The following is a 21,748-nucleotide window of genomic DNA, read 5'->3' on the forward strand; positions in this document are numbered from 1 at the left end:
GCAGTCTCGTTATTACTGAATATTCTGCACCTTTCTAAACCCAGCAAAAATTTCACCATTTGTGGGTGTATTCAATTCGCTAACATCTTTTACATTATTGTTCCATTTTATGGAAGCTTTATTATTATGATTAATATTTTTATTTGAAGTGTGTATAATAGTTGGATTTTCAACTAAATTAGCATTTATTTTTTTGTTTTTTTTTTTCGTTTTTTTATACTCTTCATTTTCCTCTTCTTCGGTTACTGTTAAGTCTGATAATTCTTGGTGGAATCTTATCTTTCGCTTTTTTTTAATTATTATTTTTTCCCCTTCGTCTGTATTTACTTCTTTTCTGTATATCACGTTATCAATTTTTTCAAGGACTGCCAAAAAAATATAGAATAAAATAGGGGTCAATATTAGATATGCATATTATATGTGCAAACAAATAAAAACGAAGAAACATGTGCTTACATAAAATTATAAATGCAAAAGTATGAAAAAAATAAAAAACAATCAAACTATGCACACGCAAATATAGGTTAAGAAGTGTAATATCTTTATCCTTTTTATTAATGTTGAATTACTTTGCTTTCTTTTGGCTTCATCTGCAATGTCATATTCCTTTGGGAAATTACTTCCATTATAGAAATTTGGCATATAATTATGATTTGCTTTTAAAATATCATCATTATCTTTGAATGGCTCATACAACGAGTTTTTTAGTTTTTTTTTGACACTTTTAGTACTGCTAACTGAACTATCAGATTCAAAATCACTATATTTTACATCACCTAAACTACAATTTATTAAAAGTTTTTTTCTTTTTAATAATTGTTTTTCTCTTTCTAGTTCTAGTTTTTCTCTATTTGTTAATTCTTTATTAAATTCTTTTCCTTGATATGTAAATTTTTTCAAAAATATATCCTCTTCTAATTTTTCCATTTCTTCATGATATTTTAGTTTTATAACTTCATTATCGCTATTGTATTCTTCATTATTTATGAATTCGTTAAGGCTATAAAATGGGGGGAAATTGTTGATAATTTATTGACATAGGTGATATATTTTTCAAGACACATACCGGTTAGTATATATCCGGATATAATGCATCATTCGAGCAGTTTGCACATAAAAATGAAATAAGGAAAGCGAAAAATATCTATAATGACAAAGACAAACTTACCCTTCGTTGTTGTATTGATCATCATCCTCAAAATCATCTTCGTTATATTTTTCCTTCTTTAGAACCTGCGCTCGTCTTCTCTCTTCGGGATCTTCTATATTTTCGTCTTCACTTTCTTCTGCTTCCATTTCAAACATGTTCTTCATTCTGTCAAGCTTCATCCTGATAAATTTGTTAAAAATAAAGAAATGTAAAGAAGTTAAAATGAAAAAATACCATTGAACACATGATCCGATAGATTATGTAAAAATATAAAACAAAACACAATGTATGCATTCTTTATATTGTTATACTTTTTTTTTTCATCTAAATATCTTTGTCTTTCAACAATATCTTCAATATTGTTAGCTTCATCTTGGCCTTCATCAAACTCATTTTTTGTTTTCTTCTTATTCTTTGTTTTAGGAATTTCTGTACCTAAGCCTTGCTTGCCATCTTCTTGATAATCTGTTTTGTTTTTAAAAAAATCTTTATTCTTGTTTATATAATCAAATTGGCTATTTTCAGTTTCGGTTTTTTTATTATCATTATTTTTATCAAAATTTTCATTAACGCCATCTTTGTTTGCTTCATCTTCATGCTTATTTGGATTTTCATTCGTTTGCTCAATAATTTGTTCATCGTCAAGTATTTTTTTTTTTTTTTTTTTGGGGTTTATTTGTAAATATTTTATATCTTCATTTTCACTGTTATTTTCCGCTTTGTCTTGCTCGTTATTTTGCTCGGTATTTTGCTCAATTATTTTCTCTTCTGGTTTATTTTCCACTTTTACATTTTGAGTATTGATTTTATTTTTACTTAAAAAATTTGTTAATTTCATTTGTTTGATATCTTCATTAGAGCATATTTTTTTTATTTTTTTGGTTAACTGCTGCTCGTTTTTTTTTATTTCATCGTAGTCCTTGCTCGGGGCGTGCTTTAAATCGAATGCGCCCACAGAGCTCGTCCCTGTCGCATTTGAATTGATTACTTCGCTTGCTTCAGCCTCTTTAACGTCATTTGTTTTGTCCGCCTTTGCTTCGGTCTCTTTATTGTCGTTTGTTTTGTCTTCCTTTGCTTCAGTCTCTTTATTGTCGTTTGCTTTGTCCGCCTCTGCTTCAGATTCTTTAGCGTCGTTTGTTTTTACCACCTTCGCTTCGAAATCTGTTTCTACCTTTCCCATTAGGCAAACACTTTTGCTGGTATCAGGCTGATTGGTAAATTCTTCCTTTGTGAAACAAAATGTGGTGTCTTCAAACTTTCGTTGCTCAGTTACTAAGTTCGACATATTCCAGATTTGAAATTTGTTGAGTTCATTTTGAACATTCCACATATCTTTGTATTGATCCAATAACCATGGTTGAACATTTAATTCAAAATTTATTGGATGATTATCACTATTTTTAATAATTTTGAGAAGTCCATAATTTTCTGCATATACTCTTCTTTTACTATATTCTAATTTTTTATTTATACTTGGAAATTGTAGAAAATAATTTATTAAGATATTCTTTTCGTCAATATTAGTTGGGGGTTTTATATATACTAAATCATTATTATTTGATTTGTGAAATTTATGAATATTAGGATTAGAATATTTTGGTCCTTCTCCAAAGTATTGTGCAGCTGATTCTAATAATGAATATACATTAAATGTTTTTTTATGATCTTTTTCTCTTTTTTTTTTTTTCATTTCTTCTATAGCTTTTTTTTTTCTTTCTGCTTCTTCTAGTTCTCTTTTTTCTGCAACAGATAGTTCAGGATTATCTATAAATTTATCTTCATCATTGATTTCTTTTTTTTTCAAAGATTTGTGTTCTGTTTCATTCCCGTTAGCACTACTATAACTGCTGATATTATTATTACCACTTCTATTATTTGGTTTAACATTTCGTTTTCCCATTTTTAATAATTTTAATTTCCCCCATGGATTGTCTACTAGCATATCCACTTTTTTATTTGGATCTTGTTCGTTTAATTTTTTATTAATATGATAAAACATAGGATGTAAAGTAAATCCTCTGATATCTGGATTTATTGATTTGGGGACAACATAAACACATGGCATATCTTCTTGTACATATCTCATAGATATGCATAAATTTAAATAAAAAAATATTTCCCTTCGTTTTATTGGTTCTAATATATTCATTTCTTTTATCTTCTCATTATTTTCTTCGACAGTTGATATATCATATATATTTTTTTTTAAATAAGATACATATTCTTTTACTGCTTTAATTTGTTGGTTACACAAATTCACTAAATTATCGACTATTATTAAATCTTTCTTTTTGTAGAATATGCTACTAAAGTCTGATGAAATTTTTTCTTCAGAATCTTGAGAAGGTCCATTTTCATTTGGGTTATCTGTTTTTTTTTCTTCGTCTTTTTTTTCGTCGTCTTTTTTTTCGTCATCTTTTTCTTCTTCTTTTTTTTCGTCATCTTTTTCTTCTTCTTTTTTTTCGTCATCTTTTTCTTCTTCTTTTTTTTCGTCATCTTTTTTTATTTTGTCTGTCTTAATATTTATTCCAGGATTCCCATCTGTATTTTTATAGGACGAACCCAACTTGCTTAATGTAATGAAGCAATTGATTATGCTTCTTCTATTTTTAGTTAATTTTTCAAACCATGAAAGTTCCATTTTTTTTACATCATTTTTATCCATATTATCCAAAATAATGTTATTTTCAGTTAGAAATGTGTCTTTTTTATTTAAAGGAATTATAACATTTAAACTTTCAAAAATATATTCTTCGATATTATATTCTTTTTTTAAAAATGATATATAAATTGATTTTAGTCTTATTTTATCATCATCTGTTTTTACATCTTCCATCAGTTTTGAATTTTTTATTTTTTTGCTTTTTCTTCCCGTTTCATTTATCGCACCATCTATAGGGACATTATCTTCATTTTTTTTTTTTTTCTTTTTTTTCATTATATTCTTTTTTTCTTCATAATCATCATCACTTTCATTTTCCTTTGTTATATTACTATTTGTTTCATCTTTTTCACTTTGTGTGCTATTCCCCCAAAGATCATCTTCTTCGCTTTCCGCTTCCATTTCATTTTCCATTTCATCATCCGTTTCTTTCTTCTTTTTTTCTTCTTTTCCTTTTTTAATTTTTTTAGTTTTTTTATCGCTTTTCATTTTTTTTTTTTCTTTCTGTGTGTCTACTTCATCCAACTTGTGATTCTCATCAATTGAATGATTTTCATTATCAGGCGTTTGTTTTTTTGAATCAGAATTTTTTAAAATAAAATCTTTTTTGTTAAACTTAAATGGTTTTATCGGCTTTTCTGTCTCTTTTTGGGTATCCGATTCGTCACTACTTTGTTGATTGGAACTTTTTTTCAGTTTTCTCAATTTTTTTATAACTTTTACTTTTGGAATGTTATCACCATTATTATTTTCGCTTTCTTTTCCATTTTGATCATTATTCCCAGCTCTATTTTCATCGTCTGGTTCTATTTCCTCCTCGACGGGGTTTCCCGACAAAGGGTTGGAAGTGCCTTCTCCCAAACTCGGCTCATCGCCGTTGTCAATCAATTTATCTTTATTTTGTATTAAGCTATTATCGATATCTTGTTTTGACTCTTTTATTGATTCATCGTCTGATTTTTTACTTATTTCTTCTATTTCTTCTTTTTTATTATTATCAATTATCATGTCTTCATTTTTATAATCATTTTCCTCTTCGTCTTCGTCTAATATAAACTTCTTTTTTTTAAAAATATTCATCATGAATAATTTTTTTTTCTACAGAATAATTAAAACAATAATTTTTCTGATTTTTTTGTTTAAAAGCATAATATAATAATTTTTTTTATATGCATTTTATAGCATCCTTTGTTTTTGGAATAAAAAAACGTGTGTAAAAAATGAGGTTAATATTATGAGACTGAGGACAAACTAAACAATCACACGCTATAAAAATTGGCAATAAAAAAAATCCCTTGAAAAATAAGAAAATTTAAAAATATGTTCTAGCTTATCCTTTCAAAAGTAAGATTGATCCAATACAAGAGGCAAAATAATTTATTGTTATTTATTTTCAATTAATTTCATACTGCATATTCGATTACATAACATACATTATGTGTGCGTATATTTTCTCTCAAATTTAGTAAGGCCTAAATAGTCCTATTATTGGAAGACATATATGTTATTTTATAATTATAAGTGAAAAAAAGGGAAAACGAAAAACAAAAAAATGTAGTACTCGTTCTTTTTTTCACAATAATTATATGATATTGTTTTGCTATTTTGTTTCAACTCTTTTGTTGCATATACTTTGTTTTGATTTCCTTTTTATTTCTTTGATATTTTAAATCATGATGAATTAAAAAGTAGTCTCAAAAAATATATAGCTATGTATATGATATGTATATTACATAAATGTGTCAAAAATGTATGAAAGTAAAATAAATGTGGAAAAAAAGCGATAGGTATTGGCTTACACCATTATATAATACCATTTTAAGAAATTTCATTCAGTATTAATTATGAATATAATTATATTTTCCATATATTTTCCCATAAAATCAAAATAATAAAATAATCACAGTTAAATAATAATGATAGCATTACAATTGTATATTTTTTTTCGCTGGATTTGTTCTCAAATTAGCGAATATACAAATATGTTCATATTTCAAAATCATATGGGTGTAATTAATCAATTAAATTAAAAAAAAGGAGAATTATTTGGAAGTTAATATGGGTATTCAATTTTATGTATATGTATGCATTTTTTAAATATATTATGTATATATTTTTTCCTCACATAAAGGCAATTATGAAATGCCAATTATTTCAAGTGTGTAATTAGAGGCATACAAAAATTATGGTACATTTATTCTGATTAATATACTTAAAAAAATGTAATATAATAAATAAAAATACGTATAAATTTTGAAGTAAAAAATGAAAATATAAGATAAAAATAAAACAATAATAATAGTATTATGTGGACCGAACCTTGTGAGTTGTGTAATCTATTTATGCTAAAAAGGAAATTACATATATTTTAAATTTTATCGTCTAACCGTTTAAACACTGAAATACACCATTTTTTCTCCAAAAGGTTGAACAGGGGAAAATACCAAAATATTATATTCTTACATTTTCATAAAAAGATATTTATACCATCCTAAAAAAAAATACTTATATTTACATTCTTTTAATTTTCCACATGAAAATAAATTAGCATAGCAATTATCTTACAGAACCATTATTTGTCATTTTTTTTATTTAGTCATTATTTATTATTATTTTGTTTATTCCTTCAATTATTTTTTTTAAGGTTTGATAGTAAAAAATTCAATATATAGAATATCGTCATTTTGAAAACAGCGAAACATTTATGCAATGAATTATATATGCTTTATTAAAGAGAAAATTTAATTACGAAAAATGCCAACTTTACAAAGCACATATACATATGCATTTAATGTGAAAAGGAAATTGTCGGCTTTATGATATGGCAGAAAAATATAGAAATATTCAAGTGTTTATGTTTTGGTACCATTTAAATCATTTTAATATTTTTTAAAGTATATAAAAAATAGTATAATAATTTAAGGGGTGAAATGCATATCATTTAAATAAATGTAGGATATGCATATTTTAAGCCAATTTTTGTAAAAAAAAATACGAATTGTGGCTTGCTTGCATATTGAAATGTAAATGTGTTTATATATAAATGAATGGACGTCTGAAATTGTTTATAAGTGTTTCCATAATGTGCATGAACATATTAGAAGATGCATATGCGCGCATTTATATCGATAGAGATTTGACAAATAAAAATATATTATAGCTAAAAAGAATAAATAATGAAAAGTCTAAAGCTGGCGAAAGGTTTAGCTATATTTTGTATATGCATATTTATATTCATAAATAATGGAAAAAATACTTTCGTTAAAGGTAAATCACATTTAGATATTTCAAAATGCAGGGGTTCCCCTAGATTTGTTAATAAATATATGAATTTAATGATTAATACAAATAATGGAGAGAGAAAAAAAAGGTATAAAAAAGGATTAATAGAAGCACATATTAATTATGAAAAGTCCTACAACAATAATCACATAAGTATGTCAAATAAATTTATTAGGAGACACACAAACCGTTTACTAACAGTCGACCCCAATAAACTTACTAGTAATACCCCATTAAAATCTAATAATAATATACAGAAACACATGAGAGCTAAGTACAATTTAGGAAATGCTAATTATAGGATACAAAAAGAGTTACATAACTTTTTAAAAAACCCACCAATAAATTGCACATTAGATGTTCACCCGAATAATATTCGAATTTGGATTGTAAAATATGTAGGATTAGAAAATACAATTTATGCTAATGAAGTTTATAAATTAAAAATAATTTTTCCCAATGATTATCCATTAAAACCTCCTATTGTTTATTTTTTACAAAAACCACCTAAACATACACATGTATATTCAAATGGAGATATATGTCTAAGTCTATTAGGGAATGATTACAACCCAAGTTTATCAATTTCCGGGTTGGTATTATCAATTATATCAATGCTATCCTCAGCAAAAGAAAAAAAATTGCCTATTGACAACTACACACACGCTGACGCAAAACCTGGAAGCAGCCAAAACAACTTTCTCTACCATGATGATAAATGTTAATCCATGTGAAATAGAGGAATATATATTTAGAGAGAAAAAGATAGGTATACAAGCGAATCTCGTTTATTTATGATTGCGCAAAATTAGTGAATATTCATTTTTTTTTATGAAAAATTATATATTTTACTAAAATGTTGTATATATTTAATTTTTATTCCACAAAATATGACAATCTTTTTGTTTTATTTCTTTTGTATATCAAATATAATTTTTTTTAGCGATTTTTTAATTTACCTGACGATATTTTATTTAACAATTTTTATATATACCGAAGTAGGTATATGTCTATATTATATGTCAAATTCAACATGCATATAATCATTAATTTTATTACTACATGTATTTTATCTTACTTTTTAATGTTGTTTATTATATATTTTTTATTTATTTATTACGAAAATATCCACAATTTTTAGAAAATATATTTCTTTAAATTAACAATTGTTTTGAAATATGTTAAAATGTCTTATAAACGCAAATAGCGGAATTTTGAATATCAACAGTGTTGATTTGTATACAAATTACAACGGTATAAAATAGTGGGACCAAAATTAATAAAAGTACACGTAAAATATACGTGAATTAATGGGGAATATATAATAGACAGAATATGGATATATTTATAGACATAATTTCCAATTTTTTAAATTCTCCATTTCAATTGATCGCTTTTAACTTTACCATGTTTTTACATATATTTATTTTTTATTTTTTTTTATTATGCAATTTTTTAATTGTTTTCTTTATTTTATGATTTATTTGCAAAATATAATTTTAAAGAAATAATAAAAATATAGTATAGCGCATAACGAAATATGTAACAATAAATTAGGAAAATAGGAAAATTTCGAAAAATAAATATCAATTTTTTTAATATATAATTTTTATGTTATTTTTATGTAATTAATTTTTTGTTCCCCAATAATAAAATATTGAATAATTTTTGATTTTATAACATTTCTATATTTTTTTGTAGAATAAAAAATTTCATGTTATAACAATTTTATTGAACCGATTAAAAATAAAAATATTCTACAAAATAATTTAATATGCATATATGATAAATAAAAAAAATCCTGTGAAAAGTTGTACAATTTCAATTATGCGATTGTTAGACATATTATATTTACAACTTTTTTTTTTGTTCATAAATTATGTATAGAATATATATTTTATTTATTATATAATGGTGATATGTACATAATTTTATACTAAATATTTATATTATAGGATGACTGTTCATATAATTTTTAATAAAAAGTTTTTTTTGTTCATATAATTTATTAAGTTAGCTGTATTATTTATTATGACGTTAAAATTTTATTAGTATTATTTAATAAAAATTAGTTAATTTTTTTGTGTGTTATATTTTTATTTTTATTTTTTTTATTTTTTAAAATTGGCAACTATTGCATTGTATATAAACATTTCACTGTATATAGAATTGTACACATTTAAAAAACTATATATTGTGTGATATATGTCTTTTTAGTGTTCTATATTCATTTATGTAAATATCGTTTTTTAAAGGGTTCTACCATTATTATAAATATATATTAACACAAATTATATTAATTTATATTATTAATGCATAGTTACATTTTTTTATTTCTAGCGTTTATGTCATTTTGAAATACACATATATGTCCAAAAAATAATATGAAAAAAATAAATCATATATTTTTTTAAAGTTCAAAATTATAAATGTTACGCCCATTCATTGTGCGCATGTGTATATTTTAACTCATGTATATATGTTTTATTTTTTATTTTGATTGAATATTAATGTTTATTGTTGTTGATTCTTTTGATGTTATTAAGCATGCAAAACTATTTATTACAACATAAAATTACGTAATAATTACAATTTTCATTTGGTGTACATTACAAAAGACAAGTATAAAAAACTAAATTATTATATAATATTGATATAGTGAGTAACAATCCTATTAAATAGTAATGCATTCTCATTAGTAGAAAACAGAAAGTAGTGATAACCACGAAATAGCAATGATAATAAAATAAAATATTTTATAATATTAATTTTTTCTTTGTTAATGCATATTTCGTAATAGTTAATTATATTCCCTAATTTTTTCGCGTATTTATATTTTAGACAATACACTTTTCTACAACCATATATATATGAAATATATAATTCAAAAAAGATATAACAAAATTATCATAGTTACTAAAATTCATAATTAATCAAAAATGGACAGTGAAACAGAAAAAAAAACCGAAAATGTCTGTGATGTGAATAATAGTTTCGATGAAACTAATGATACGCTTCCAGATAACAAAAAGGAACAACATAATATAAGTTCACATTCTAATGCGAATATTGAAACCCCCAAACCTCAATATAACGAGTATTCTTCTTATACTAATGCTGTAATAAATCAACTTCAAAATAATTTCCCATTTAATTTTGGTTGTACAGGAACCACATTTAGTTGCAAACCTCAAAATACAAAAGTGTTTGCTCGAAGAGTAGATAACAAAAAAAAATTTATTAGTAATAAATCTAACTCTCTAAGTAGTTCATTTTCTCAAAATTTCAATCCTTATAATGTATACCCAAATCATTCTTTTATTGGAAATAATACAGAAAGCTATGACTATGGAATAACCATGAATCATAATAGTTTTGACCAATTAAATAGCAAATATATGTATGATCAACCAAGTAAATTAACATATGGATATTTTCCCGATAGTATTAATTATTCCATTAATGGCCAATGCTTGAATCCAAATAATGGATATATGAATATTCCATTATGTTCTACCGATTATATGTATAACAATGATGCATGTAATTTTATAAATGGATTTTACCCTTTAAACCAGGTAATTTCAAATGGAAAAATATAGCAAAAGAAAAATAAATAATAAAAATAAAACAAAGTACACACACATATATATGCAATAATATATATTTAAACATATTTACGCTTGTGGTATAGATGCTTCATATTCTGCATATGCATTTATTGTGATACAGTGTTTTATAAGTATTTCGTTTCAGTCTTCATTACATTTAATTATATATTTTCATTTTATTATACAGAATGGATTTACTGCCAATTATGCGATAACCGAATCTGTGGATGTAAATTGTGAAAAAATTATGAAGGACATGCTAAAATGCTTTCACAATATTATAAGATATATATTTAAAACACTTAAATTATCTTTTGCTAAAATAAATAAAGATTTAAATATAAAAGACATGTATTTGAGCCCATCAATGCCATCTGTTCATGAAATGGATATGGATTGTGATATTTGCAGAAGTAAATATGGACATATGCTATTAAATTCACAAAACAATGACTATCTAAAATTTTTTGAAGGTGAGAATGGACCCCATAATTTATTTACACGAATTTTAGAAATAATAAATAATTGGCTTGATGCTAAAGATTATAATGATGGGGATTTAATGAAAGAAAAAAAAGCCGAAGAAATAATAAAAGCATATAGTAAAGAATTTGAACAAAATTATTATGAAGCTAATAATTTCCCTACAACAAGTGATGGAAAAATTGAGTTGCCTCATTTTAATAATTATGGTAGAACAAGTGCAATGTTCATTTAAGTTTATTTGGTGTATATTGGATATTCGAAATAAATTAGAGTAATGTAATACATTATGTACTAATATACACAGCACACAATTGAATGAAATATTCATATTAGCTGAAATAATAATGATGGAATATGCGAATTTCATAAATTATTTTTTAAAAGAACGAATCGCATTATATAGAATAAACATCATGATACACACCATTTTTATCGATGGACGCTTCTTTAACATTCTGCAAAAGTGTTTTCATTAAATTGCATATCTTCACTATTTTGGAATCACAAATATTTATCTATTTGCTTTGTTTATCTATTTACTTTGTTTATATTATTTATTTGTTTTATATGTTTTATTTTTTGACTGTATTTATTCCTTTTTTAACTGGTTTTGCAAACTTTAGTTTTTTGCTTTGTTATTATTCTTTTGAATTTATTTTAAAATCGACTTTAAAATTTAATAGTAATTACAATAATAATAGCAATGATAGTATGGGAAATAACTATTAAACTTCCCTATTGGAACTTTTATACAATGCGTGATGCATTTTTAATCAAACAGAATACAACGTATTTAGTTGTGACAACTTGAAAGAAATCTTTGGAAACGTGTATAAAAAATGGGGAAATACATTCAAATGTGCAGATAATAGAAATTGGTATTACACATTTAAGGTGATAATGATAATTGAAACAATTATAAATAACAGAATAAATTAATAAAAAGTTTTAAAGGGATAGGAAAAAAATTATTATTATTTTTACATTATATAATAAGCATTATGCGCATGCAACCATGCACGCGCATGTAAGGATGGTAAAAAAATATGTATAATAAAAAAAAAAATAGCCTTCATAGGCATAAATTATTTTTATGTAGAATGTTCTTGTGGAGCATAATTGACCCAATTTTCGTTGTGTAATTTGGTGTCAGTTGCATGAACATCGTTTTTTTGTTGATTGACCAAAAGTTTCAATTTAAGATTTTCATTTATGGCATCTATAAAATCGTCAGTAAATAGATAATCTTTTTCAGTAACATTTTTAATACCTTTAATACAAACAGCTAGATCTTTAGGCATAAGTCCATTTTCCACGGTTTCTATACATGCTTTTTCAAGAGCATAACAAAATTGTTGTAAGTTTTTATTTTGATCTAATTTTGCTCTATGTTGTAAGCCTCTAGTCCATGCAAAAATAGATGCAATAGGATTCGTTGACGTTTTTTCTCCTCTTTGATAGGCTCTATAATGCTTAGTTACTGTCCCATGCGCAGCTTCAGATATGCAAGTAACTCCATCGGGGCACATTAATATAGAACTCATTAAACCTAGACTTCCATATCCTTGTGCAACGGCATCTGATTGTATATCACCATCATAATTTTTACACGCCCAAACAAACCCTCCTTCCGATTTTAATACTTGGGCAACCATATCATCAATTAATTTGTGTTCATACCATAAATTATTTTGTTCAAAAACTTTTTTAAATTTTTGTTCATAAATATCTTGAAATATATCTTTAAATAGTCCGTCATATATCTTAAGTATAGTTGATTTTGTACTAAAATATACAGGCATTTTTAAATCTAATGCATATTGAAAGCATGATAATGCAAAATTTTTAATGGATTCTTCAGTATTATACATACCTAAGCATACACCTGGAGATTTAAAATCAAATATTGTTTCTCTAACAACTGATGAATTATCATCAGGGGTAAAAACAATTTCGAATTTACCGCTTTTTGTTATTTTTAATGATTTTTGTTTATATTGATCGGCATATGCATGTCTTCCTATTACTATTGGTTTTTTCCAATTTGATATAAGTTTAGGAATATTTTTAATTAATATAGGGGCTCTAAATACAGTCCCATCCAATATATTTCTAATTGTACCATTTGGGCTTTTCCACATTTCTTTTAAATTAAACTCTTTTACTCTTGCAGCATCGGGAGTTATAGTTGCACATTTTATTCCAACACCATATTTTTTTATTTCTTGTGCTGCTTCTAATGTTATTTGGTCATTTGTTTTATCTCTGTTTTCTATAGATAAATCAAAATATTTTATATTAAGATCTAAATATGGTAATATCAATTTTTCTTTGATATCTTTCCATATAATTTTAGTCATTTCATCCCCATCTAATTCAACTATTGGGTTTTCCACCTTTACTTTCCCACTAAGATTGAAAGCGGACTGCCCATTGCTTGCATATCTCTTTGTAACACGGTAGGTTATATGTTTTCTTAGAGACTGAATGCTACGCTCCATTATGATCGGATCAATGAATGCGTATGGACGTAGTGTGTATATATGTATGTATTCTTAGGTTTGAAAATGTATAACTATTTTTTGTATATATTATTATTTTTATTTCATATAGGAAGGAAATATTATAAGAAACAGTAGAAAAGAAAAATATATAGAGAATATAATTTTCTTTAAAAGAAAAAATACATCACTTAAGACTATTCAAATAGAATTATAAACAAATGAGGGAACATAATATATATTTGTCAAATAGGATGCTACATATTTTTTTCACATTTTTGCTTTTTTTTTTTTTTAAATAACTATATTATATACTATATTTGTTCATAAATATTGTTATATTATTTGATTATGGATTATCTTTTTATTAAGAGTGTTACTTTTTATGAAATGTGAAAAAGTGTGTATGAAAAGGTAAAAAACGTAAGTATATATATAATACATATATGTATACGTTATAAAACGTGAATATTTCATACTAAAATAAATGGAAAATGTGCAATATATAAATATTGTGATTGATGATACATGCCTATAAGAATTTAATTTTGTTATATAGTAAACATATTTCATATGAAATAAGTGCCATAACAAAATGTTATATAATTTTTTTCTCTGTTCCTACATATTCACGAAGACGATATTTTGTTCATTTCACATGACATAGTCATACTATAAATATGCATATATTTTATACATGATTATGACTTATTTTTGGTTCCCATAAAATTATTATTCACCACGTATATACATATATAAGAAAGTATATATTTTTTTTCGCAGCGATACCTATATTTATTTTAATAGAATGGCTATGTGAACTATTTTGTACTATATATGCATAATGCGTACATATAAAAAAAAATTTATGTTACTATATGTATGTTATATATATATGACCCATGTAATTTTTTGAGATTGTGAGAACTATATATATATTTTTTCAATGGCGGTTTTAATTCTCCAATGGCGTTTGAAAAAAAAAAAATATATGGAATATTCTAATATCCAAATGTATGTATTATACATGTATCCATGACAATGGTATGTAAAATAATTTAAAAAAAAATAATAACATTCCGTGTGAATTGTTTATTAATATTAGTTTAGTAAATATATGTTTTAGCATACGTTATATGTATATTTAATTTTATTGAAGTTATTGTTTTTTTAATTTACAAGGTGAATGAATTATTAATAATAGAAAGCATATGTTATACATATCGAAGTTTATTATTTTTTTTTTATTCACATTTTTATATTTATTTCTACTTTTAACTTTTTTATTTATTATTTTAGTTATATACCATTCATCAGTGTTCTATGTTCATGTTGTTTTATGCATAAATGTGTGTTTGCCCTGACTTATACATTTTAATATAAGATATTGCTTTAATATAACCACCATTTATATACTATATCGCTCTTTTTGTTTTTTTATTTTATCTATATATTATACATATGTATATATTTTCCTATAGTAGCATAATCTTATCATTATAAAGTTTTGTAAAACACTTGTATGTGTATAGTGAAAAAAAGAAATGAAATTGTGTTTTAAAGACTACCCTATTTTGTATATATAAATAAAATATTAAGCTTATATTATTTAAATATTCCTTAGAGCTAATCACCGATATTTTGTAAATATTTTCGTTTCTTTTGGAAAACACCCATATTCATATGTATTTACCTATGAAAAAAAATATATGCATGTTTTAATTCGAAAGCATTTATAATTAGTATATCTTTGCTATTTTTGGATGGGGTTAATAACTATGGAATAAAATGTGGCTATATAATTGTGCGTTTTTGTATATGGATGCATATATATAAGTACATTATATTATATATATTTTATATTATTTTTGAAAGGAACACCTTTGATAATTTTTACAATATATACAGTTGTTCAAATTTGTTTGCCTTTTTTTTATAATTATTGTCCATTTTATTAGTTTGGCTAGCCCCATATATGCGCCACAAATATTTTTATAAAATTATATAGCTAAATACAAAAAAAAAAAAAAAAAAGCTATTGTTATTAGTATGAACATTTTTGGGAAAGATACAATGATAAAGAAAAACGATGAAGCAAATAAAGATGATGAGCATGGGTTTTATGAAGAGACAAAAAGTTCGATTTCCTACCCAAATAGAGAACTGAATATTGGAGATAATATGAATAACAAAAGTAGTGTAAATAAAATAAGTGATAACTATTTGAGCAATATTCATGGAAAAGGAAATTATGAAATTCCAAATAATAGAAATTTTTTTAATGAAAGCTATAGAGGAAATATAATGGAAAAATTATACTCTCAACGGAATAGAATAGGTATGGGTTTTTCAGAACAAGAAATAGATGATGAAGATAATTATGATGATATATCAAGTAGTATCGATTATGATTTAAATGACGATAATGGATATTATTCTCTAACAGAAGGTTATAAAACAAATTATATTATGGAATCTCTTTTTGATAAAAATTCATTTGTATATTTTATGGTACCTTTTAATAAATATAGTTATACAAATTATTATAATAATTGGAATAAAATAAGTTTTCGTATGTATGCTTCACTAAATTCAGTTGTTACTGATAAAATTATAAAGAAAAAAAGGAGAGGAACCAAACAAAATTTATTTCTTAAAAATGTAAATGGGTATAGTATTGATAACGATAATTGTGCTGGAACTGAAGATGAAAATTTTAAGAATCCATTAATTAGCATTATGAACAATTTTTTATATTTCTTACTTTTAAGTGAATTTTTAAATTTTAATGAATTATTTAAATTAATGCCATTATGTAAAACATCATACGAAATTTTTAATAAATATTTTAGTATCAATGTACACATAAATCCATTTAAACAAAATATTAGCGATATTATAAATTTTTTAAAATTAAATAAAGAATATCAATTTAATATTTTACAACGGCGAAAAAGTAAATATCAGGAAACTGTGTGTGAAAATAAAAGAGAAATATTAAGTACTAGTAAAAATAATATATATGATATCGAAAATAAAGATGAAATATGTGTAGACGGAAAACTTTCTAACTCTAACACCATGAAGAAAAAGGATAATATAAATAATAATGAGAATAGTATATTGAATAATTTATCTGGTGATAAGTTTGAAGTTAGCAATACAAATAATGAGATAAATAATGAAGAAAATGCTGTCTTAAAAAAAAAAATATTTATAACTAATAATAGTATCAGTATGAGATACCTTTTTAGTTTGTATGAATTTATGAGAGTATACTTAAGCAAATATAATAGGGGAAAATTATATTATAGTATATCTGATGAAAAATTTAAATATGATTCAAAAAAAGAAAATTCATTTTTTAGAGATATATATCCTTATGGTAATAAAATATGCTCATATGAATATAAAGTTAAGCTAAACAAGTACATACAAAGAAGATGGAATTTGAAAGGAAATTATGTGCATGAAAATTATTTTTGTCATAAATCAAATTCTCAAAAAAATTTAGGTGTATTAAAATTAGTGCATAATAGAGAAAGCAAAATATATCCATCAGGTACCTCCTTTTTGTCTGTAGATAAATCTGGTTATATTAATACATGGCAAGTTAATCATACCAATTCATTATTACCAACATTTTTGAATCAAGCACAATTGACCATAAAAAATAATACTAATGCTAGTGCCACGGATGTAGTAAATTTAGGAGGTGATAAATTTTTACTCTCCGATTTTTCATCTATTTACAGTTTTTCCCTTGACAAAATAGGTAAGTCCCCAAAATAAAAGAAATAGTAAAATGTTTATTGTGCGAGTATTTCATCTATGCTTATTTTTGCAGGTCTATATAAACTTTTCATTCATTTTTTATGTGCTTCTTTAAATTTTTCAGATAAAGGTGATATAAATCTAGTGAAACTCATCGATATAGAACTGATGGGAAATCATAAAAATGAAAATATAAAAAATATAATCATGTGTGAAAAAAATAAATGTTGCGCCGGTTTAACAAAAGCAATATGTCATAGAATAGACCTTGAAATGAACAAAGTCGAAAGCAGTAAATATTTAATGGAAAATTTACAAAAAATAAATAACTTTGATAATAATACTAATATTGTTTTAACCCCCAAAAATATTTTAATTGATGATAAAAGATTAGCTAATTATGTTCCATATGTAAATTATAATTTAATAGATTATGAAAATGATAAAAAATATTATAATAGTGATAATTATTTTGTGGATATTAATTTAACTGGTATATCTTTAACATCATTAAATTCAAGTAATTCTATATATTTATTTGATTTACGTTACAAATACCCATCAACTTGCTTATATTATGAGCCCATAATTACTGAAACATATCGTCTTAAAGAGAATGACAAATTGAAATATTTAAATAAATTAAAATTAAATTATAATTCTAGGCATTATCTCAGATTAAAGAAATATTCTGGATTACATGACAACATCATATTATATCCTTCTGTTGGAGATTTGAATCAGGATAATACAGTTTGTGAACCAAATCCTGATAATACTACGAATATAGGTCATATTGATAATGTACAATATGTGAAAAATAAAATATTTTCGGATGAATCATTTATATATACTATAGTTAAAGAAATAAAAAAAAAAGAGCTCGATAATTTGCCTAGCTCCTATTTAAATATGTGGAGATGGTGTGATAAAAGACAATTCAAATCCTTTTTTCATTATCATGAAGATTTGATAAATAAAAGAGATGATGGTAATTCTATAAGTGCTCCTAATTCTTATTATCAAAAAATGACATTTGATTCAGTATATAAATTTATAGATTCAATTAACCATCTGTTTGTTACATATGAAAATTCAAACTATATTCATTCCCTAGTTTCACCAACATATGGGTTGGATATAAAGAGTTCTCTAAAAGAGGTCCCTTTGTGTATACACCCGACTAACCTTTGAAAAATTAAGATATAGTAATTAGATCAGGAGAAAAATAAGTTAACTATAGAATCGGCATTTTCTAGGCAGACATACACGCATTTTGGCGGTATATTTTTAATGCCATTTTTTTTTAATTCATTTATTTATACATGTTTTTCTTTTTCTTTTAAATTTTTATTAGTTTATTCATTCATTATTTTATTTTTTATTTACAATGGAAGCAACAAATGCTTCCATGTTATTAATATGTTTATTTAATTAATTTAGAAACGAAAAAAAATACATACATATGGTCATATATGCATCCTGGCCATGTGTGGGTTGTTTTACGAAATGAAAAAAATGTGTATGCTTATCATTTTTTCATCAATCCTGTATTTTTTTCAGATTAATGTGAAAGCTATATTTTGTTATTATTTTCATCAATTTCGTTAGCCACAAACTTACGCAGTGCGTGCTTTTTTAGATATTCATTTAAAATTTACTTTAAAATTTTATAAAAAAATAAAAAATGGAAAAAAAAATAATATAAAAAATAACTGATGGACATATTTTTATTAGAATTTATTGTAACTCTTTAAATGATTTTCTGAGCAAACAACAAAATGTGGTAAATGGCAATCCTCTATTCAATCCATTTACATAATCTTCAAATTTGTTTATTCTTGGTATTGTTTCAACAGCTAAAAACAAAAATGGCGTGATATGTTGATAAAATGGATTAGCAAAAGAATGGATAAATTAAGTATATAAGTAGTGAATAATATAAGATCACAAAGTATATTGCTTTATATTTATAATTGAATGCATATGCATATTACCTTCATACATTCCATCATGTAAGGTTATCGAAGCTCTGTATTTTTTTTTAGGGTCAGCTATTTGGATGTTTGAAAATTCGATTATAATTTTGTTATCTGTTAAGTATAATGAAAGAAAGACATATGTATTTTTTATGCACAATAAAGCTTAAATAGGAAAACAAACATATGGGGGATTTATTTATTTTTTTGAGACCTTCAAGTATTATTTCAAATCCTAAAAGATTATAAAGTGTTTCCAATTTCTTTGTCCATTCATTTTGAATGTGATCTCTATGCAGTTTAACGGTTTTATATTCTGCAAAAATGCACAAAAAATATTAAAGGTACGTCATGAAATTGTGTAAGTTCAGCGTATATATATATGCGTGTGTGTATTCCTATAGATATACACAATTATGGATATATAGCGGTGCTAATATAATCTACCTTGTTTAGAGGCATCGAAATTTTTGAAAATTAAATTGAGTTGATAATTTACTTCATCAATTAGTTTAGGATATTCATCTAACTTTTTTTCTTCTTCCTATAAAGTGACGAAGCAGAGTGAAAACAGCAATGAAAGTAAATATGCATATATCGGTGCGTAAGGAGGAAAAGAATACGATTTCATTTGGTTCTATTTTTCTTACTAAGGCGCTCTCCTTTAGCTCGGTTACAAGAACCGTGTTTGCCTCGATTTCTAAATGGACAATTGTAAAACAAAAATGAATTAGTAAATGAATATATATAAATAGTGGCAAAATGCAATGATAAATAAAGTGGGATTATAAAAAGATGTAAAAAAATAATAAAAACAAATTAACAAAATTTATAAGTGTACCATAAGTTATTCTATTTATCGACTTTTTTTTTTCCCTTGTCTTATTCTTCATGATTTCTATTTGTTCTAAAATTGTCAAGAAGAAAAAATAATAATAAATATGTCGATTTGAGAAAATTTGTGATTTTCAAATATGTTATATATAAAACAATGGAAGTATATTGGTCAATAGCTAGCTAAATAATCAGGTATATATATAAATAGATACATATATGTTCACACACACACACACGAATAATGGTTATATCTGTATTTTCTCAATAAATCGTACTTTTCTCCTGCTCTATATATGATATTAAATCATTATACTGCTTTTCATTGTTATCAGTAATTTTATTTAACTGCAATTGGAGAGTTTTTTTTACTTCGCTACTATCTATTAATTCTTCCATTTGGCATATTTTGATTTCAGTAATTATATTTTTGTGTGATCTTTATATAATTATACTATTATTGTTATTTGTATTATCACCCCGTCTAGGTATTTTGATTATTTATACAAATAAAATTCCGTAATATATCGAATAGTTAAGATAAAAGATATATTATCAGTTGTGATTGGGCAGGATATTACGTTTTATTGTATACGAATAATGCATATATTATATATGGCTGTATATAATAATATGCATACTAATTGCATATATTTTTAATGCTTATATACACACATATATATATTATGTATAGATATATTTATAATAACCCTTCCCACATTTTCCAAAATATTTGTCATATCCTTGTATTCACAAATTAAAAAAATTACTAAAACATTTTTGCCAAAGATTATGTTAAGAAAAAATTATTAAGTTGTACATAAAGGGGTTAACAGAAATATGTAAAAAAAATGAAATGAAAATAATAAACTGATAAAATTTACATAATCGATAAACTTAATAAATGATTAATTCATATTTTCTAATTTACGATATTAAAATTATTTTTGTATTTTGGAGGGGAAAAAAGAAGCAACTTTATCATATACACATTAATAATAGTTCCAAGCATACAAAGCATATATATTGTCTTGTTTTTTTTTTTTTTTTTTTATAAATTTTTATCATTTATATAGACGAAATACAGAAAAGAAAAATTAATTTATAATTTTGTTCATAAACTTACAACCTCATATTATATATTTTAAATGGACGAAAAAAAAAATTAATATAAATGTAAGAAATTACACAATGCTTTCATACATTGCTGAGATATTTTTTTCACTGATTTTTTTACTTAAGCAATATGCATAATACGATAAAAAATAATAATATAATAATATTGTTATGAAATAAAAAAATATAAAATAATAAATAAGTAAAATAAAATGTGTACGTTAAAAATATCAAACGTAAAATGCAAAAATATGGGGGATGATATAATGGATTAATGAATGTGAAAAATGGCCGGAGCAATAAATATTTGAAGATTTTTATCTTTTTGATTTTTGATTTTTAATTTTTGATTT

General features: G+C 24.3%; 6 protein-coding genes across 6 annotated transcripts; 3 read left to right on the top strand and 3 right to left on the bottom strand.

Annotated features, from left to right (window-relative positions):
• Window positions 1-12: 12 nt before the first annotated feature.
• On the bottom strand, window positions 13-4,895 carry PCHAS_1362900 (conserved Plasmodium protein, unknown function; the record flags this gene model as incomplete). Its single annotated transcript, XM_016799448.1, has 4 exons — window positions 13-365; window positions 570-1,000; window positions 1,169-1,330; window positions 1,462-4,895. The coding sequence occupies 4 exons, from the start codon at window positions 4,893-4,895 to the stop codon at window positions 13-15; spliced, it is 4,380 nt and encodes a 1,459-aa protein (XP_016654735.1).
• A 2,093-nt stretch (window positions 4,896-6,988) lies between these two features.
• PCHAS_1363000 (ubiquitin-conjugating enzyme E2, putative) lies at window positions 6,989-7,819 on the top strand (the record flags this gene model as incomplete). The annotated part of the gene is made up of 1 exon (XM_741176.2): window positions 6,989-7,819. The coding sequence occupies one exon, from the start codon at window positions 6,989-6,991 to the stop codon at window positions 7,817-7,819; it is 831 nt and encodes a 276-aa protein (XP_746269.2).
• A 2,214-nt stretch (window positions 7,820-10,033) lies between these two features.
• Window positions 10,034-11,423, top strand: PCHAS_1363100 (inner membrane complex protein, putative; the record flags this gene model as incomplete). Its single annotated transcript, XM_730090.2, has 2 exons — window positions 10,034-10,672; window positions 10,893-11,423. The coding sequence occupies 2 exons, from the start codon at window positions 10,034-10,036 to the stop codon at window positions 11,421-11,423; spliced, it is 1,170 nt and encodes a 389-aa protein (XP_735183.2).
• Window positions 11,424-12,282: 859 nt separating this feature from the next.
• On the bottom strand, window positions 12,283-13,692 carry PCHAS_1363200 (isocitrate dehydrogenase [NADP], mitochondrial, putative; the record flags this gene model as incomplete). Its single annotated transcript, XM_734625.2, has 1 exon — window positions 12,283-13,692. One exon carries the CDS (start codon window positions 13,690-13,692, stop codon window positions 12,283-12,285), a length of 1,410 nt encoding a protein of 469 aa, XP_739718.2.
• A 2,049-nt stretch (window positions 13,693-15,741) lies between these two features.
• PCHAS_1363300 (conserved Plasmodium protein, unknown function) lies at window positions 15,742-18,660 on the top strand (the record flags this gene model as incomplete). The annotated part of the gene is made up of 2 exons (XM_016799450.1): window positions 15,742-17,467; window positions 17,591-18,660. The coding sequence occupies 2 exons, from the start codon at window positions 15,742-15,744 to the stop codon at window positions 18,658-18,660; spliced, it is 2,796 nt and encodes a 931-aa protein (XP_016654736.1).
• Window positions 18,661-19,206: 546 nt separating this feature from the next.
• On the bottom strand, window positions 19,207-20,678 carry PCHAS_1363400 (kinetochore protein SPC25, putative; the record flags this gene model as incomplete). Its single annotated transcript, XM_016799451.1, has 7 exons — window positions 19,207-19,325; window positions 19,464-19,559; window positions 19,660-19,761; window positions 19,893-19,989; window positions 20,096-20,145; window positions 20,287-20,352; window positions 20,558-20,678. 7 exons carry the CDS (start codon window positions 20,676-20,678, stop codon window positions 19,207-19,209), a joined length of 651 nt encoding a protein of 216 aa, XP_016654737.1.
• Window positions 20,679-21,748: the final 1,070 nt, after the last annotated feature.

Source organism: Plasmodium chabaudi (genome assembly GCF_900002335.3).
Source record: "Plasmodium chabaudi chabaudi strain AS genome assembly, chromosome: 13".
Taxonomy (NCBI): Eukaryota; Apicomplexa; class Aconoidasida; order Haemosporida; family Plasmodiidae; genus Plasmodium; species Plasmodium chabaudi.